Here is a 19,109-nt window from a genome sequence, read left to right as displayed (position 1 = left end):
TCAAATTTGATATGAATTTTCTGTGAAATATTAAATGTTGAACTTGAAAGCATGCCCACCCTTTTATATTGGAAAGTACTGTATTTAGACTTAACTGAGAAACTCGTCACTACTTTCAATTCCTTATTTATTATTATTACTTGCTGAATTGGTTGTACTCATACTACACCCTGTACTTCGTGTGCAGATCCAAGTAATCCCGGACACAGTGCGTGTTGATTATTTCACACAGTTGATTTTCCGAAGATTCAGAGATAGCTGCTATATTTCGCAGACCTTGTCTCTCCTTTCCTACCCTTTTGTTTATTGTATTTGGTCTCGGATTATTATTGTCACGACCCAAAATCCCACCACAGGCGTCGTGATGGCACCTAGTCTCTAAGACTAGGTAAGCCGATTTCAACTACCTTTTGAAGCCATTTTTTTTGAATTAAATAAATAATCAAAACTGACAGCGGAACAAATATGAATATACATCCTTCCGAGACTGGTAGTACTGAGTCACGAACTCTAACTGAATACATAGAATGATCACGAGAACCGAATATATAATATTGTTTGATTACAAGTTAACAGTACAATGAAATGAAAAGACTCCAAGGGACTGCGACGACCAAGCAACTCTACCTTGAATCCTTACGATCCCGCTTTAACTCTACTCAAGCCTGTTATCTTCAATACCTGGCACTGCAGAAAATGTGCAGAAGTGTAGAGTGGGCACACCACAACGGTGCCCAGTAAGTATCAAGACTAACCTCAATGGATTAGAGACGAGGTACAGTCAAGACACCCACTAGTCTAATAACCTGTGCAATATGATATACAAAATAATAGGAAACAAATAATAATAAAGGCAGGATAAAACAACCAGTAATATGCACAACATACAACAAGAATACCATTAATATCACTCAATAATTAATAAACACAATTACACCCAATTAAATCAAGCCCTTCAAATAAATGTCGTTCACATAGTTCTTCCAGATAACTCTCTTTCAAATATAATTTTCTCAAATAATTATTTTTCAAATAAAATTCTTTCAATAAATCTTTTCATACACAATTTCCTCAAATAAATATCTTTCAAAATACAATTCTTTTATATAATACATTCTAAGTAAAAATCCTTTCAAATAATTATTTTGAATATAATTCTTTCAATTAAAAAGTTACCATGTGACACCTCATTTCAAAATCATCAAAATACGGGTCTCAGCCCATTTTTATATTTTTCGTAAATACGGGTCTCAGCCCATTTTCATATTTCTACGGCACCTCATGCCCATAATTAAATCATCATATTTTTCCGATACCTCGTGCCCTCATTTCATATCTCAACTGTACGGACAACTCACGTACCAAATATCATTATCATTTCATCACAGCACCTCGTGCCCACATTTCATATACCAACTGCACGGACAATTTACGTGCCAAATATCCTCATTATTTACTCACGGCACCTCGTGCCCACATTTTAATTTATAATTCGCATGGCAATAGACACAGGCTCTCAATTTCAACATAAATAAGATTTTTATCAATTTGCCAACAATAAGACAAATTGCACAAGGTATAAAAATAAACACAAGAAAATCACAACATCACATGAAAATCATCAACACCACAACCCCATATCATCGCATGTCGTCCCTGACAATAGCCACCCTTATCGCTCCTATTGCCACCCTTATCACTCCTATAGCCACCCTTATCGCTCCGCCCAGACAATATCAATAGCCACAATTATCGCTCCTATTACCACCCTTATCGCTCCTATAGCCACCCTTATTGCTCCGCCCAGATAATATTCCAACAAATACAACAACAGTGAAATGCCACCCTTATACCCACATAATATCAACGGTGAAATGCCACCCTTATCTCCCCAAAATAATAACTCACACAACACAACAATTTACATGGAAAATTAATACGGCAACATAATAAAATCAATTCATATCACAATTTGCCCAATGGCCACAACCAAATTCCAAAGATATAACAAAATCAATTAATTTCACAATAAATAGCCCAAAAGCTCCACACAATATGTACAATACCCAAAAGCAATCAATAGAGATCGAAATTACTCAACATAAAGTAAAGTCTTCAATAAATTCAAATTTTCAATAATTATATAAACACCTCTTCTTAAGCTCATTTAATTAATTATTTACATAGGAAAAATCCATAATGAAATTCAATTCCAATAATTATCAAACCAACAAATTCACGGAATTACATAAATAATCAAGTAACAATCACATCAAATTGTCATATAACAACAGATTCAACAACAACAAGGATTTAGGCACGACAAATAAATGATTAAATATATACCAACAATTACCCAATTTACCACACAATATGCTCAAGATTTTAAACTCAATAAAATTTACACATATAAGCCGAGTACGTACTCGTCACCTCGCGTACACGGCTTTTTACATTTCACAAATGACACATGAGACTCGATGCCTAAGGGGTAATTCCCCCACTCGAGCTTAAGCAAGACACTTACCTTTTTGAAGTTAGGCCGATATTTCAAAATAGCCTTCTTGCTTGAATTGACCTCCAGACAGCTCAAATCTATCCAAATTAATTGAACAACTTCATTAAAATTCATCGGAAGTAATTCTGGATAATGATACGTCGACTTAAAATTTTATTCCAAAAAGTCAACAAAAGTCAACGCAGGACCCGCCTCTCGGAACCCGACATAATTTTCATAAAATCCGAACACCTATTCCGATACGAGTTTAACCATACCAATTTTATCAAATTCCAATAACAAATCGACCTCCAAATCTTAAATTTAAACCAAGAGGGTTTTCTAATTTTTTCAACCCAATTCACTAATTTAGTGATAAAAACAACAATAGATTCATGTAATTTAACCAAAATCAAGTTAGGAATTCTTACCCCAATGTTTTTCTTGAAAAACTCTCAAACTATCGCCTCACCCGAGCTTCCTTGGTCCAAAAATGGAAGAATGACACGAATTTGGACTTTATTCTGCTGCCCAGGGGTTTGTTTTTCGCGTTCGCGAGACTCCCCTCGCGTTCGCGATGAACAAATTCTTCAAAAGTCATTTTCAAACTCTTCTCAGACAGCCTCTAGTATAATGGTCATAACTTTTTGTACAAAACTCCAAATGATGAATGATTTGACTTTATGAAAACTATATCCAAGGGCTATAACTATCATTTGTTACTCATCTCCCAATTCTTTATAGATTACGAGATATAAGCTTCCAAAATCAGCCCTATGCAACAGAGATTTCCAAACTCTTTTCGGACAACCTATAGTGTATCCATCATAACTTTTTGTACACAACTCCAAATTCCAAATGGTTTACCTTTCGGAAGACTAGATACAAAGGGCTACAACTTTTATTTTTGGATCATCTCCAAATTTCTTATAGATTGCGAGATATGAGTCTCTAAAAGCAGACGACGAACAACAAAATTTCCTTCTTCGCCAACGCGAAGAACAAAGTCCCAACAACAAAATCCTTCTTCGCGAACGTGAGAGACTCCTCGCGAACGCGAAGAAAAATACCAGAACCAGCAACCAGCAGCATCAAAACACCTAAACTTGGTCCGGAACCACCCCGAATCAAACCCGAGGCTCCCGGGACCCCGTCCAATCGTACCAACCAGTCCCAATACATAACACGAACCTGCTCAAGGCCTCAAATCACATCAAACAACATCAAAGTCACAAATCATACCCCAATTCAATCCTAATGAACTTTGAAATTTCAAATTCTATATCTTGTGCCGAAATACATCAAATCAATTTGGAATGACTTCAAATTTTGCACACAAGTCATAATTGACATAACAAAGCTATTCCAATTTTCAGAATCGGATTCCGGTCCCGATATCAAAAAGTCAACCCCCGATCAAACTTCTCAAAAATTCATCTTTCGCCATTTCAAGCCAAATTCCTCTACAGACCTCCAAATAATTTTTCGGACACGCTCCCAAGTCCATAATTACCATACAAAGCTATTGACATCATCAAAATTCCATTCCAGAGTTGTTTTCACACAGTTTCAACTACGGTAAAAATTCTAAGACTTAAGCTTCCGTTTTGGTGACCAAGTATCCCAAATCACTCTAAATCATCCGGTAACTGAATTCAACAATGCACGCAAGTCAATACACATAATAAGAAGCTGCTCAGGACCTTATGCCACCAGACGAGGCTTAAGTTCTTAAAACGATAAGTCTGGTCGTTACAGAAAGTTGTTTGTCTTCAAATACAAAGCATAACAAAGGGAAAGGCATATTGGTGAAGGAGAATACAAATAAATCTGGATTGAGTACAATTAGAATGTTTGGAATGCATATTGCAGATGGCGATAAAATAAATGGACATATTGTTGTGCCAACTCCATCATATCAAAATTGCACACCATCAATTATCTACCCAATAATGAGTTGTGGGCAAATTTTGAAATCCAAGACTCTTGCATATAATCCAAAGTCCCTTCCAGTAGAAAATTTGAAAAATGGTTAGTCTTTTCTGGTGTCCTAATTATTAATTTGTATGTAATGATTATCTATATTTATATAGAAGGTTTAAATATTTGAAAATTTGAATTTATGATTGGCAGCATTTGAAAGTTGTTTGTCTTCAAATACAAAGTAGAACAAAGGGAAAGACATATTGGTGAATGAGAATATGGATAACTCTAGATTGAGTTTAATTAGAATGGATGGAATGCATGTCCCAAATGGCGATACAACAAATGGACATTGTGTTGAGCCAACTCCATCATATCAGAATTGCACGCCACCAGTTAGCAATCCCATAATTAGTTGTCGACAGGTTTCTTCATCAAAAACTTTTGCATATGATCCACAGTCCCTTCCACTACGAGATTTGAATAATGGTTAGTCTTTTTTTGCTGTCCTAATCCTTAACTTGTATGTAATGGTTATCTACATTTATCTGGAATGTTTAAACTTTAATGTAACTTGAAAATTTTATTTTTTTAATGGCAGAGTTTGAAAGTTGTTTGTCTTCCAATACAAAGCAAAAGATGGGGAAAGGCATATTGGTGAATGAGCATATGGATTTAAGTCGTGTCAATATGCAAACTGAAATTTTAAGTTCTAGTAATGTTACTCCACAAGATCATTCAAGTTATTTTGGTGAGTTGCTCAACTGTCTCTAGATAATAACTCATAACTAAATTCAAGAAACGATAGGATATTATTAAACTTTTTTCTACTACTTTGAGTTATTAATTACTCCTTTTATATTAAACAAAGGCATTATATGTATTCAAAGTGAAGATAAAGTCCCTGATTTAAATATTGCTCTAGGTGATGAAGGTAAAACTTTGAGTTTTCTCATATCGCTATAGACTCATTGCAAAGTTGTACTTTTGTAGTAAAATTCCGATATTAACATCATTATATACACAAATTCATGAAAGTTAATTATATATTTATTTCATGCATAACAGGTCAACTAAACCTAGAAGGGGAAGGTGATGATGATGATGAAGATGCAAGTGAGTGTGAAGGTACGTAACTCAATTAGTGATAAATCATGTCCAACATATATTGATAATTAGAGTTGTAGTTGAATTGTCACTTATTTGAGTTTACTATCAACTTTTTATAGAGGATGACATTGACTGTTGGGACATTTGCAGTGAAGGTATGTGTTATATGTGTTTTCATATATGGGATTAATTAAATTAGCTACATTATAAAATTGGTGACTCTAACCATATAAATATTTTCATTAATAGAGTACTGGGATATAGAAAATCCTACAAATGTATGCAAATATTGTGGGGCATATTTTTGGTTCGAAAAAAGAGTCAATAAGCAGTATAAGTCTAAACGACCAGTATTTACTATATGTTGTAATCGTGGAAAGATAAAGCTGCCGAATCCAAAGGACCCTCCTCAAATTCTAACGCAATTGTTGTTTGGATCTGGTAAGGGGAAACATCTTTTTTAATCTTTTTAAAATAATATCGCATTTCATATATAGTTCGTCATTCTCCAGTTGTATAAAATGCAGGTCCTAAAAGCGACCATTTTCGAGAGAACATTAGGATTTATAATTCTATGTTCTCATTTACATCAATGGGGGGAAAGGTTGATGTCTCTGTTAATCAAACACGGGGACCAAGAATATTCAAATTGTCTGGTCAAAACTATCATCAAATCGGAAGTCTATTGCCTCCTGATGGATCCAACCCGAAGTTTGCGCAATTATATATTTATGATACAGAAAATGAAGTACAAAATAGAATTCATGTTGTGAGGTTTGGATTCTACCATAAATGAATTATAACACGTAAATATATTTTGCATGAAAAAACAATATATAATAATTTCATATATATGTATTTCTTCGCAGTCGTGGCCAAACCATGAACAAACTTCATGCTGAGATTGTTAATGATCTGAAGCAAATACTTGATGGCAACAATGTTTTGGCAAAGACATTTAGAATGGTAAGATATAGATTTCAAGAAGATAGAAGCTCCAATGTTAGACTCAGATTGATAGGAAAAAGGAGCACCGATGGAAGAAAATACAAATTGCCTACGGTTTCAGAGGTAGCTGCTTTGGTGGTGGGAGATTTTGAACTATCTAGACGTGATAGGGACATCATTATCGAAACCCAATCCGGACAGCTACAAAGGATAAATGAATTAAATGCTGCTTATTTAGGGTTACAATATCCTTTACTATTTCAATATGGTGAAGATGGATACAGAGAGGACATTCCTTTCGACGGAGATGATGAATTAACTTGTGATGACCCAAAATATCATCTTATATTTTAGAACTTGAATCTGCGCTCTTAAGCCTTAAAAATCTCATTTTTACCCTTCTCGATTTGCGTGCGCAGTCCGGGCATGTTTTTGGAAAGCTTTTATGTTGAAAATTGATGAAAATAAGAATTTATGCCTTAAAAGTTAATTTTAATTGATTTCGGTCAACATATTTGATAAACAGGCCCGGATCCGTATTTTGACGGTCCCGGTGGGTCCATATCGAATTATGGGACCTGGGCATATGCCCGAAATCGAATTCGGAGGTCCCTAGCTCAAGTTATAAATTTTTGATGAAAAATAAAAAACTGAAAATTAATTATTTTTAAGAATTGATTGATGTTTGGCATTGTTAGTGCCAGGTCCGTATTCTGGTTCCAAAATCCTGTACAGATTCATTATAATATTTAAGACTCGTCTGTGAAATTTGGTGAGAAACGGAGTTGATTTGAGGTGATTCGGGCATCCAGTTGAGAAGATATGAATTTTTAAAGTGTTCTTGAGAATTTCATTTGATTTGGTGCTAAATTCATAGTTCTAGGTGTTATTTTGGCGATTCGATCGTGCGAGCAAGTTCGTATGATATTTTTAGTCTTGTGTGCATGTTTGGTTTGGAGCCCTGAGGGCTCGGGTGAGTTTCGGATAGGCCACAGGATGTTTTAGACTTTGAAAATCTGACATTTTGCTGTAGTAGGTGTTCTGGTATGTCCTTCTTCGCGTTCGCGAAGGTACTCTCGCAAACGCGAAGAGTAAAATTGGGCAACTGAAGCTTTCTTCTTCATGAACGCGAAGGCTTGGTCGCGAACGCGAAGCGATGGGGGCGTTATCCTTCACGAACGCGACCAGCTCGTCGCGAACGTATAGTGTTAGGCACACCCGGGGGAGAGTTGATCGTTCTTTCATCGCGAACGCGAGCAATGTCTCACGGACGCGAAGACGAAGGCCATGGGGGGGGGGGTAGCCTACGCGAACGCGAAGGATTGGCAGCCTATACTCTTCGCGAATGCGACAGTGCTCTCGCAAACACGATGAACACTGTCGCCCAGCACTTAACGAATCCAAACACGGGATTTAGCCAAAAAACTCATTTTTCTCAAAAATCAAACAGTGAGAGGCGATATTTCAAGAGCCATTTCTTCTCCAAAGTGTTGGTAAGTGATTCTAAACCACTTTCTTTCAATTACCCATTATATTTTATGAATTATCAATCTAAAATCTAGAGTTTTCATGGTAGAATTAGGGGTTAGGGTAGAAACTAGGGATTCCGGAAATTTGAGGATTTAGACCCCAATTTGAGGTCGGATTCCAAAACTAATTATGTATTCGGGCTCAAGGGTGAATGGGTAAAAGGATTTTAGGTCGAACCTTGGGTTTTGACCAAGCGGGCCCGGGGTCGATTTTTCGACTTTTTGGATGAAAATTTGGAAAATTTAATTTATGAAATATAATTAGTTCCTTTAGCAATATTTGATGTTATTGAGTCATTTTTGAATAGATACGAGTGGTTTGGAGGTGAATTCCAAAGAAAAAGTTGTGATTGAGAATTAAGTGGTCTTCAGAGCAAGGTAAGTATCATGTCTAACTTTGGCTTGATGGAATATGTATTATGTATTTATTTGCTTCGTGTTTGGTTGTTAAATACGATGTATAGATGAGGTGACGAGCATCTATGCGTCATTGTCGAGTCATAGCATGCGAGTGAAATTCTATTCTTGTCTATTTTGTAGCCTTAAATTCTACTATCCATGCTTAGCGGGTTATTTGAAATGTTGGGTTACTTATATCTGGTTTCACTGAGATTTGGTACCTTTCAAATATTGATTCAAGGTTGAGGTTACATTGTGCTATTGATTATAGGTAAAATACTGGTTTCTTTGTGATACTCCTATCTATCCGTTGTTATTGATTCTGTGATTTGAGAGAAGGAGTGTAAAGCACGAAGGGTGATGCCGTGCATACATTATTTATATTGTGAGGAAGAGTGTAAAGCACGAAGGATGATACCGTGCCGTTCTATTTATTTATTTGGTGAGGTTGAGAGTAAAAGCACGAAGGGTGATGCCGTGCCGTTCTATTTATTTATTTATTTGATGAGGTTGAGAGTAAAAACACAAAGGGTGATGCTGTACAGTTTTCCTTTGCTGTTTTATTTGCTCAATTTGTTTAAGGATTTTCGGTTTAATTCTGTCTTTTCATTATTTTCACTCTTTATATTGTATTCCTCCCACTGTATGTCCCCTTCCCATTATTTCTCCGTTATTTCTTTATTTACTGTTGTTGCCACTAGCATGATTATACTGTTCAGGTTATATGTGGGTATCTTGTCCTAGCCTCGTCACTACTTTATCGAGTTTAGGCTCGGCACTTATCAGTACATGGAGTCGGTTGTACTGATGCTGCACTCTAAACTTTCTGTGCAGATTTTGGTACCAGCTCAGGTTGAACGAGATTTTACAATTGGTCCGCTGTCCGGAGACTCAAGGTAGATCTGTTGGCGTTCACAGACCTTGAAGTCCCCGTCTATCTTTTATGTCCTACTGTTTTCTTTCATTCAGACAGTTGTATTTCTTTCAGACTATTACTTGTAGTAAATTCTAGAATGCTCGTGAATTGTGACTCCAGATCCGGGTGGTAGTAATTAATACAGTTTTATAATATTCCGCACTTATTATATTTCATCTTAGTTAATTATTGTTATTTACTGAATGGAAATAAGGAATTGGTTTAATGATTCTCTAACGTTAGCTTGCCTAGCAAGTAAAATGTTAGGCGCCATCACGGTCCCATCGGTGGAAAATTTCGGGACGTGACACAACTGGAGGAAGGAAATGTGTTAGCATGCAGGAGTATTTTGCTTATAAAATTCAAGAAAGGAAGAATGAAGTTCCAACGATTGTGTCTTCTAGAAGATTATTTCAGTAATTCTTGGTTGATGCATATACAGTGATCAAATCTTCTCGATTAAGGTATATTAGGCTTAATCAAAAAAAGTTGAGATGTCACATGTATAAAGGCTTACAAGATGCTGTCTTGCATGGAGAAATTAATCCTTCTTCTCAAGGAAAAAGGATAACCAGCTTCACAGGGGGTGCACGGTACATGATTCAAAATTATCAAGATGTTATGGCAATATGCAAATGGTCTGGGTACCCTGATCTTTTCATCACGTTTACTTGCAATCCAAAGTGGCCTGAGATTCATAGATTTTTAGAGAGTAGGGGCTTAAATCCTGAGGACCGTCCAGACATTTTATCTAGGGTATTCAAAATCAAATTGGACCGTTTGATAAAGGATTTACGTGCCAATCAAATTTTTGGAAAAGTAAAAGCAGGTATATTGCCATAGTCAACTTCTAAAAAATAATAATTACTTTTTATGTTACATATGATAATAGGTTTTAAAATGAATATTTCAATTATATTTATGAAGTGTAATAAATTCTTTTTGGTGCAGTGATTTATACAGTTGAGTTTCAAAAATGAGGGCTGCCTCATGCTCACATCTTGCTTTTTCTTCACGAGCATGATAAATATCCAACAGCAGCAGATATTGATCGAATCATTTCTGCCGAAATACCAGATGAATTGGCCGATCCTGTATATTATAAGGCCGTGCATAATTTTATGATGCATGGCCCATGTGGTTCCGCAAGAAAATCTTCTCCTTGCATGCAGAGCGGAAGATGTACCATGCATTTTCCAAGAAGGTTTGTTGAGTCAACGACAATTGATGAAGAGGGTTATCCTGTTTATAGACGAAGGGATAATGGTAGAACTATCAAAAAGGATGGTATTGACTTGGATAGTAGGTATGTGGTACCTCATAATCAGTTCTTATTATTTAAGTATGGTGCTCATATTAATGTAGAATGGTGCAATCAGTCAAGATCCATTAAATACTTATTTAAGTATATTAACAAAGGAAATGATCGTGTTACTGCTGTTTTTTCTCAAAGTGTGCAAGAGGAAGATTCATCAAATATTGATAAAATAAATATGTATTATGATTGCCGATACATATCACCATGTGAAGCTGCTTGGAGAATATTCAAATTTCCAATTCATCATAAAGAACCTCCTGTGGAAAGACTATCATTTCATCTTCCAAATGAACAAAATGTTATATTCTTTGATGATTGCAAATAGACCAAGGGTAAAAGAATCAATGTTTTTAAGTTGGTTTGAGACAAATAAAACATTGCCAGAAGCAAGAGAATTGACTTATGTAGAATTCCCTCTTAAGTTTGTTTGGAAGAAACAATTGAAAATATGGGAGAAAAGAAGAACTTTTGTATTTTCCATTGGAAGAAATTTTTTTGTTCCGCCTGGAACTGGTGAATTATATTATCTCAGATTGTTGTTGAATGTCATTAAAGGTCCAAAATCCTATGACGATCTTAAAAGAATCAACAATCATAACCATCTCACTTTTAGAGATGCATGTTATGCACTTGGGTTATTGGATGATGATAAAGAGTATGTGCATGCCATAAAGGAAGCAAGTAACTGGGGAATGCCATCATATCTTAGGCAATTATTTGCTATGTTGCTGTTATCCAATTCGATGTCTTGGCCAGAATATGTTTGGCAATCAACATGGCAATTATTATCAGAAGATATCCTCCATGAAGAAAGAGTGTTGTTGACTGATCCAGGTATAAATATAAACTTTCTATTTTCAAGTTATCAAATAATGTTTCAGTGTAAATATGAGGATATCAAGAAAGTAGTTATTTGTAGCATAATAACTAAATATAGTTATAAAGAGGATAAGTGGACAAACAATTACATACTTATATATCATGTTTGGAAATTTGAGTGTACATATGAGGATATAACCAGTCTAGCTCCAAGTATATTTAAAGGGTTAACAAATATAGTCTTTAATAACTCATGGACTAAATTTTGCACAAAATTTAAAACAAAATCTGCAAATTTTCTTTTTTTATATAAACACAGATTCTAACTCTTTGTACTTGATTTCTTTATTTAATTTTTTATTATTGATATTCTTTAATTTATGACCTTTATTTCTAAGATAATAAGGAGTTGCGGGATATAACATTCATAAGTTCTTTGTTGTGTAAATCATAATTAAAAGCAACTAACCTAACTATATTTGTTAAATAGAATATACCTTATTTGTTTAATCATGTAATATCTTTTTTATATTATGGTTATTTAAATTCTATAATTCCTTTTGTTCTTTCAGAGGCAGAACTAACAGATGATGAATTGAAAAATCGTTGTTTGCAAAAGCTGGAAAAAGTTTTGAAAAGTTGTGGAAGAAGTTTTCAGGATTTTTCCAAAAATGCCAAGACCTCTTTACAACGAGGAAGAAGTTGACCATAGCAATAGATTAATCCATGATGAATTGCATTATAATCGTCATTCTCTGTTAGAGGAACATCAACAATTATTAATGAATTTGACAGCTGAACAAAAGTCGGTTTATGACAAAATTATGAGGGCAGTGAATGAAGCCAAAGGTGGATTCTTCTTTTTGTATGGTTACGGGGGAACTGTCAAGACTTTTATTTGGAAGACTCCGTCTTTTATGAGGGGACATTGTGTTAACTGTTGCATTAAGTGGCATTGCATCTCTTTTGTTACCAGGTGGTAAAACAGCTCATTCGAGATTTGCAATTCCTCTCAATCCAACTGAAAATTTAAAATGCAAAATAAAGCAAGATAGTCCTCTAACAAATTTGATTATAACGGCAAAGTTGATTATTTGGGATGAGGTATCGATGATGCATAAATATTGTTTTGAAGCTCTTGATCAAACTCTGAGAGATATTCTTAGATTTAAAGACACATCCAGTGCTGATAAACTTTTTGGAGGTAAAACAGTTGTTCTTGGTGGAGACTTCAGACAAATTTTGCATGTTATTGCAAAAGGATCTAGGCAAGATATTGTTAATGCTACTCTAAATTCTTCGTATTTGTGGACCCACTGTGAAGTCTTAAATCTAACAAAGAATATGAGGTTGCAAAGAGATCAGTTAGATGCATATTTGGATGAGTTAAGAAATTTTTCTGAATGGATTTTGTCAATCGGTGATGGAAGGATTGGGAGTTCCATTGATGGCATTGAGAAGGTCTAAATCCCTGATGATCTTCTCATAAGTAATTGTGATGATCCAATATCGACAATTGTTGAAAGTACATATCCAGATTTCTTTAGTCATTCCAGTGACATAGATTACTTCTAACAAAGAGCAATTCTTGCTCTGACTCTTGATATGGTGGAATCAATCAATGAATATAAGGTTTTACTCAATCATAGTCCTGAGAAGATATATTTGAGTTCTGATACCGTTTGTATGTCTGATCATTCCTTTTCAACTTTGGAGCACGTACATACACCAGAATTCCTAAATAGTATTAAATGTTCTGAAATTCCAAATCACTTTATCACTTTGAAGGTTGGTGTTCCCGTGATGTTATTGAGAAATATAGACCAGTCATCGGGATTGTGTAATGGCATGAGGTTGATCATCACAAGACTTGGAAATCGGATTATTGAAGCCAAGGTTTTATCTGGTAATATGGCTGGACAAAAAGTGTTTATCTCGAGAATGACATTGACACCATCAGATGCAAGAATACCTTTTAAGTTCCAGCGAAGATAATTTTCAATTGTTGTATCTTTTGCCATGACAATTAATAAAAGTCAAGGCCAGTTATTATCTCACGTGGGGTTATTTTTGAAGAAGCCAGTATTTACTCATGGACAATTGTATGTTGCTCTTTCACGCATGACAAGTAGAAAAGGGTTGAAGATTTTAGTTTTTGATGATGATGGCCAAATAACGAATGAAGCTAGAAATGTGGTGTATAAAGAAATTTTCAGTAATTTAGTTTGAGATGAAGCTAGAGATGGTGGAATCATCAGGATTAATTTGGTTTGATATGAATCTAGACATGATGGAATTATCAGGTATTTACAATTTGCTTTTCCAATAAATATAAGGAGAGATGACTATAAATCTTAACTGAGCTGTCACTGTTGTTTTGGGAGGAGCGAGAAGAATTCGGTGATGTAAGTATAATATGTTTCACCAACAAGATGCAGAGCCAAGTTAACAGAAGTTGCTTTCTACTATTGTCTTTTAGACTACACTACTAATGATCTAATTCACTTAAATATATATTTTTTTCAATTCTATTGCCCATCTAATTGTTGATTGTTCTTATAGTTATTATTCTTGAATTACATATATAGTTCTAGCGAGTTTAGATTGTGCACTATTTATTTGTTTTATGTGATTTCATAAACCAATGTGACAATTCTTCATGAATTACTGAAAATTGTGTCACTTTCATTTGCGACGACAGCTGGTTATGTTATTTCTTGCTGACACCAAGTATTGGTGCAGGTTTCTTACATGATATTGCAGAGGGTATCTCCTGTTACTCATTCTGTGGGCAACTGTGTGAAGCAAGTGGTGGTTATTGTGACTTTCGTGCTCTTCTTCCGCACACCTGTTTCTCCCATTAACAGTTTGGGTATGACACCTTACACTTTATACTTGTCATCATATAGCTGATTGAGAAGGAAACCCCTTTTCCTATTCCAATCCCTCCAGATGACAGCTCGAGTTAACACATGTTGAATATAAAAAGTTAGAAATTACCTTTTTTATTTACAACAAGATAATAATTTCTTCTTCATTTTCTATTTTAGGCACTGGAGTGGCCCTTGCTGGAGTTTTCCTATATTTAAGGGTGAAGCGCATTAAACCTAAGGCAAAAACGGAATGAAGTCTAGATCAATTTTGATGGTAAATTGTGATCATTAGATGGATGTACCAAAACTTGGTTGTATTCTAGGCAGGTCTTCTTTTAGTTTGTTGTGCCATGTGGGACGAGTTATTCTTTTCTGATGCAGCCTTAACTAATTGTTGCTAATTTGACAATTTCACTACATCACTGTTGTCTTTCTTTTGTAGGGTGTATTTTGTAATGTTCGACATGTTTAGGACCCAAGTAGCATTGTCTCATGTGAAGTTTCTTACATGGTAAATTGTGATCATTAGATGTGATCAAATATGACACCAGGTTTCCAGCGAAGATTTCCAATTGTTGTATCTTTTGCCATGACAATTAATAAAAGTCAAGGCAGTCATTGTCTCGTGTGCCTTGGAAAGTTCTTTCTTGATGGTGTTCTGCTATTTGATTTTGTTCCCAAACCTTCTTACTGACATTTTGCTGCTGAATGTGAGTATTTTATATAGGTTCTATGTATAACTTGCATTTCTATGTTACAGGGGTGACTTTAATATCTAACACATTCTATTTCTCATTTACAATATGATATTAATAATTTATTTTTCTTTTCTGAGTATATGGTAAGAACAATATTGTCATACTAATATTCAAAAGTACCATCCGCGCATCGCGCGGGTACTTATACTAGTATGTCAAGAAAGTATAACGAAAGGCAAATGTAACTCTTTTTGAAGAGTAAATGGGTAAATATGATCCTAAAATATAACGAAGGGAAAATGTAGCCCTTTTTAACGTGTAAGGGGTAAATATGAACCTAATGTATAACGGTAAGGATATTTTTGATAAAAAATTTAAACGGAAGGTAAATAAGGCCTATTTATGATAGTAGAGGGGTAAATCAGACCCTTATCCGTTGAAAGTATATGGGGAAGACACAATTTGGGATATACCCAATAGGACTGAAGAAAATCAATATGAAGAAATCTAATTACCCAAATCACTCCATACGTGTGACGGAGAAAGGATTTTTTTAAGAAAACCCCACATAAAAGAAATCCAAACTAAAGAATTTGTCACAGCTTCACAATCACAGACTCACAGGCATAGAAAGGAAGACAGAGAAATGTTTATCAAGGTTAAACTCTTAAGGGTCTTTTGGTTCGTGGACAAGGTTATCCTGTTATAATTCCGGGATTAATAATTCCGGAATTATTTAGTGCTATATATACTTCGTTTGGTACATTGGATAAAAAATGAGATATGCAATATATAATCCAAAATATGTGTTTGTTTTAAAGCTGGATAAATTTTGTTTCCAATTTTAACCTTGGATGTTCTTGTGGCTTAGAAATTTGTTCATTACACACATGTAAACTATAGTGGAGGTAGTTATACAACATTCCTTTTCTTCTAGTTGTTCTTGGCCATTACTGTTTGAGATGGGAAATGGAATAAAGATTACAATCTCCAGTCAAAATGTAGTGACGAGTAGTGGTCTGGTAATATTATTCGTACATTATTGTAGAAACGGAGAATCCAAACAAATGCGAATGATAATTGTGCATATTAGAACAATAAAGAGAAGCCTCAACACTAGCTGTGCACAGGAAATCAAGTCCTCAAAAATGTAGAATCTGATTAAGCCTTGGAAATGCTGCGGTGAAAAGGGAAGAAGGATAATCTGATCATTTCATAACTTTAACCTAGGATAACTAATTTTGGTATTAGTTATCCACCTAAGAGGTAAGATAATTTAATCCCAATTTGTGGTATAGTTTTATACCAGGTTTAATTAATATCACAAACCAAAGATAAAATAAATTTAATCTCAAATTCTATCTCAGTCTATCCACCTTATTCCATGAACCAAACGACCCATTATAGTTAACCAAACAAATCAGAGTCAATGGATTTTTAATTGGATACGTGTCGGAATTATAAGGGCTTAACTGAATAAATGGAAAGATCATATAAAAGAGGGGAGCCTAATCCGAAAGAGATACGAAGTAAGAATTTAAGCGCATTCAATTTCTTTTTCTTTTTTGCCATGTCAGCCCTTAGGTTAATATGTGTTACGCTTCAAACAAGAATAAGGGAATAAATAAGCGCCCGTAAAGTTATAATGTGCAATCAAGTTTTCGGGACAAGTTTAGGGGGACATTATGTATTTTGCCTTTTTTATAGTTATGATTTTGTATGTGTGACTCTTCTCCTAATAAAAATATCTTACGGCTTAATTTGAAGTCTCAATTAAGAAATGTTTTGTATGGCCTCTCAAAACCAATCTAATCGAGAAAGAAAATACCAACCAAACAGCAAATAATTAGCAACTATTACGTAGTTCAATTTAAAATTTACATAAAATTTACCTAATTTGATTTTATATTTTCGGTGCACCTACTCATTGAGGTTTTATATATTTACTTATTAAGATATAAATACTTGTGGAAACTTTCACAATTTGTTTTTCAAAACAATTATGTGACTTCTACAATTGTATATTTGTATGTCGAATAATTCCCGCACTAAACAAAGTCTTAAAATAATATTTGATAATGGATGGTAAGTGACAAAGTGGTGGCTCTATTTATATAGTTTTCTTCGATATTTGGTAATGTGCTTAGCCGTGAAGCAGGATGCACGTTACATGACTCCCTTACCGAGTCATAACTAACTCAATTACGACTCCATATGTTTTTAATTAATAAATACTTTTGACGTATAACTTTTTTTTAAACTCTAATACTGAATTTATGATATGGATCATAATAAATGTTTCAAAAGATTGAAAATTAATCTATTTGAATCCCGACATATCGCTCCAGTCTTTTATATACACTTCTTATAATTAAATTAGAATTATAAGAATTATCATTTGAATTTAGGAACAGAGGATGATTATGACTTAGTTTCTCAGGAATTTCATTATCAATTTCTGCCATTGTTGAGCTTCACATGCAAATACAGATTGAACTTGAACTAATCAAACACACAATTGAGCAATTTAGATTCGAGCGATAGGCTCTGATATCATGTCAAATTCACCAATGAACGAGAGTGAAATTGATAGAATAATAGAGTAGAAGAACTGAAGAGAACTTGGAAAGAAAGCTAAGAGATTCTCATTTCTTCTGCTTGCTACAGTAATGAGGTGTATCTCATATATATACACATATCGGCTAACTACTTTTCTAACTTACTAAGCTAACTTTTGACATAAATAACAAACTCATTAGCTGACTAACTAACTAACTGCTACACGTCATTGCTAAACTCATTGCTATGCTCTCAACAAGGAACGTGTAGATTTAGGGGAAAGATTGGAAATAAATTTTGGATAGAGAGTTTTAAGAATTCTGAAAGGGTGAGTGAGGTGACTATAGCGGTCATTGTTAGATCAGAGCAACCATTATATTTCTGATTAAGTGCTCGCCCGAGCTGGGAGGGGATCACTTAGAAATTTTAGATTTGTTTTTTTTTCAAATGTCAAATGAAAGAGGCTCCAAAAAAGATAACTCTCACGAGCTCAAAATCGATTTTGAGACATACAATTTACTAAATTAGACATTTGTGTTTAAGACACACTTTATCGAGTTAAGCTGTCTATCTAAACACTAAGAAAGTTTAAATGTCTATCATATACATAAAATGTTAGCGTTACATTGGCCTACCTTTTTTCCCCTCACTTTTTCCAACCTTGCGACAATTTTCGTTTTCTAGTAAACAATATTAAGGAAAATGAAGTCCTTGTTCTCTTTAGTTAATGTGATGTCCTAATTGTTTTTATTAATGATTGGTTGATTCGTTCTTCTTCTACCGATTTGTGTTAGCATCACTCTACTTTAAAATTTGTGTACATTAATTTTTCTTTTGAATCTGCCGATCAACTGCTTTGTTTTTGTTATGATTTTGTATGTCTGACTGTTCTTCTAATTAAAATATCTTACGGCTTAATTTGAAGTCTCAATTAAGCAATGTTTTGCATGGCGTCTCAAAACCAGCCTAACCGAGAAAGAAAATACCAACCAATCAGCAATAAGTAAGCAAATATTACCTAGTTCGATTTAAAATTTTGATAAACTTTACCTAGTTTGATTTTATATTTTTGGTGCACCCACTCTGCCACTCATCCATTTTAAAAATATATTTACTTATTCAAGATATGAATGAAACATTCAAAAAAAATTATAATTAAATAAAGTACATGTTGCGACTTCTACAATTCTATGTCGAATAATTCCCACACTAAACAAAGTCGTGAAATAATATTAGATGATGGGTGGTAAATGACTAACTCTATTTTATAGTTTTCTTCGGTATTTGATAATGTGCTTGGCCGTGAATTAGGATGCACGTTACATGAGTCCCTTGCGGAGTACACGTTACATGGCCATGTGTTTTTTTTAATAAATACTTTTGATGTATAACTTCTTCTTTTTTAACTCTAATAATAATAAACTTATGCTATCGATCATTTTATATGTTTCAAGAGATTGAAAATAAATCTATTTAAAAACAAGTTTCCCAACTTACCACTTTAGTCTTTTATAAAAACT

General features: G+C 34.4%; 2 protein-coding genes across 2 annotated transcripts; both read left to right on the top strand.

Moving 5' to 3' along the window:
* Positions 1-4,728: 4,728 nt before the first annotated feature.
* On the top strand, positions 4,729-10,965 carry LOC107767153 (uncharacterized). Its single transcript, XM_075247702.1, has 10 exons — positions 4,729-4,909; positions 5,022-5,171; positions 5,292-5,354; positions 5,489-5,548; positions 5,650-5,685; positions 5,780-5,971; positions 6,058-6,304; positions 6,400-6,800; positions 9,765-10,151; positions 10,361-10,965. The coding sequence occupies exons 1-10, from the start codon at positions 4,729-4,731 to the stop codon at positions 10,963-10,965; spliced, it is 2,322 nt and encodes a 773-aa protein (XP_075103803.1).
* A 19-nt stretch (positions 10,966-10,984) lies between these two features.
* LOC142161721 (uncharacterized) lies at positions 10,985-13,454 on the top strand. The gene is made up of 5 exons (XM_075247701.1): positions 10,985-11,474; positions 12,032-12,109; positions 12,222-12,308; positions 12,436-12,920; positions 13,248-13,454. Exons 1-5 carry the CDS (start codon positions 10,985-10,987, stop codon positions 13,452-13,454), a joined length of 1,347 nt encoding a protein of 448 aa, XP_075103802.1.
* The last annotated feature ends 5,655 nt before the right edge of the window (positions 13,455-19,109 follow it).

Source organism: Nicotiana tabacum, chromosome 24 (genome assembly GCF_000715075.1).
Source record: "Nicotiana tabacum cultivar K326 chromosome 24, ASM71507v2, whole genome shotgun sequence".
NCBI classification, from domain to species: Eukaryota; Viridiplantae; Streptophyta; class Magnoliopsida; order Solanales; family Solanaceae; genus Nicotiana; species Nicotiana tabacum.
Note: the sequence above shows the minus strand (reverse complement) of the source record. Positions and strands in the feature narration are given on the sequence as shown.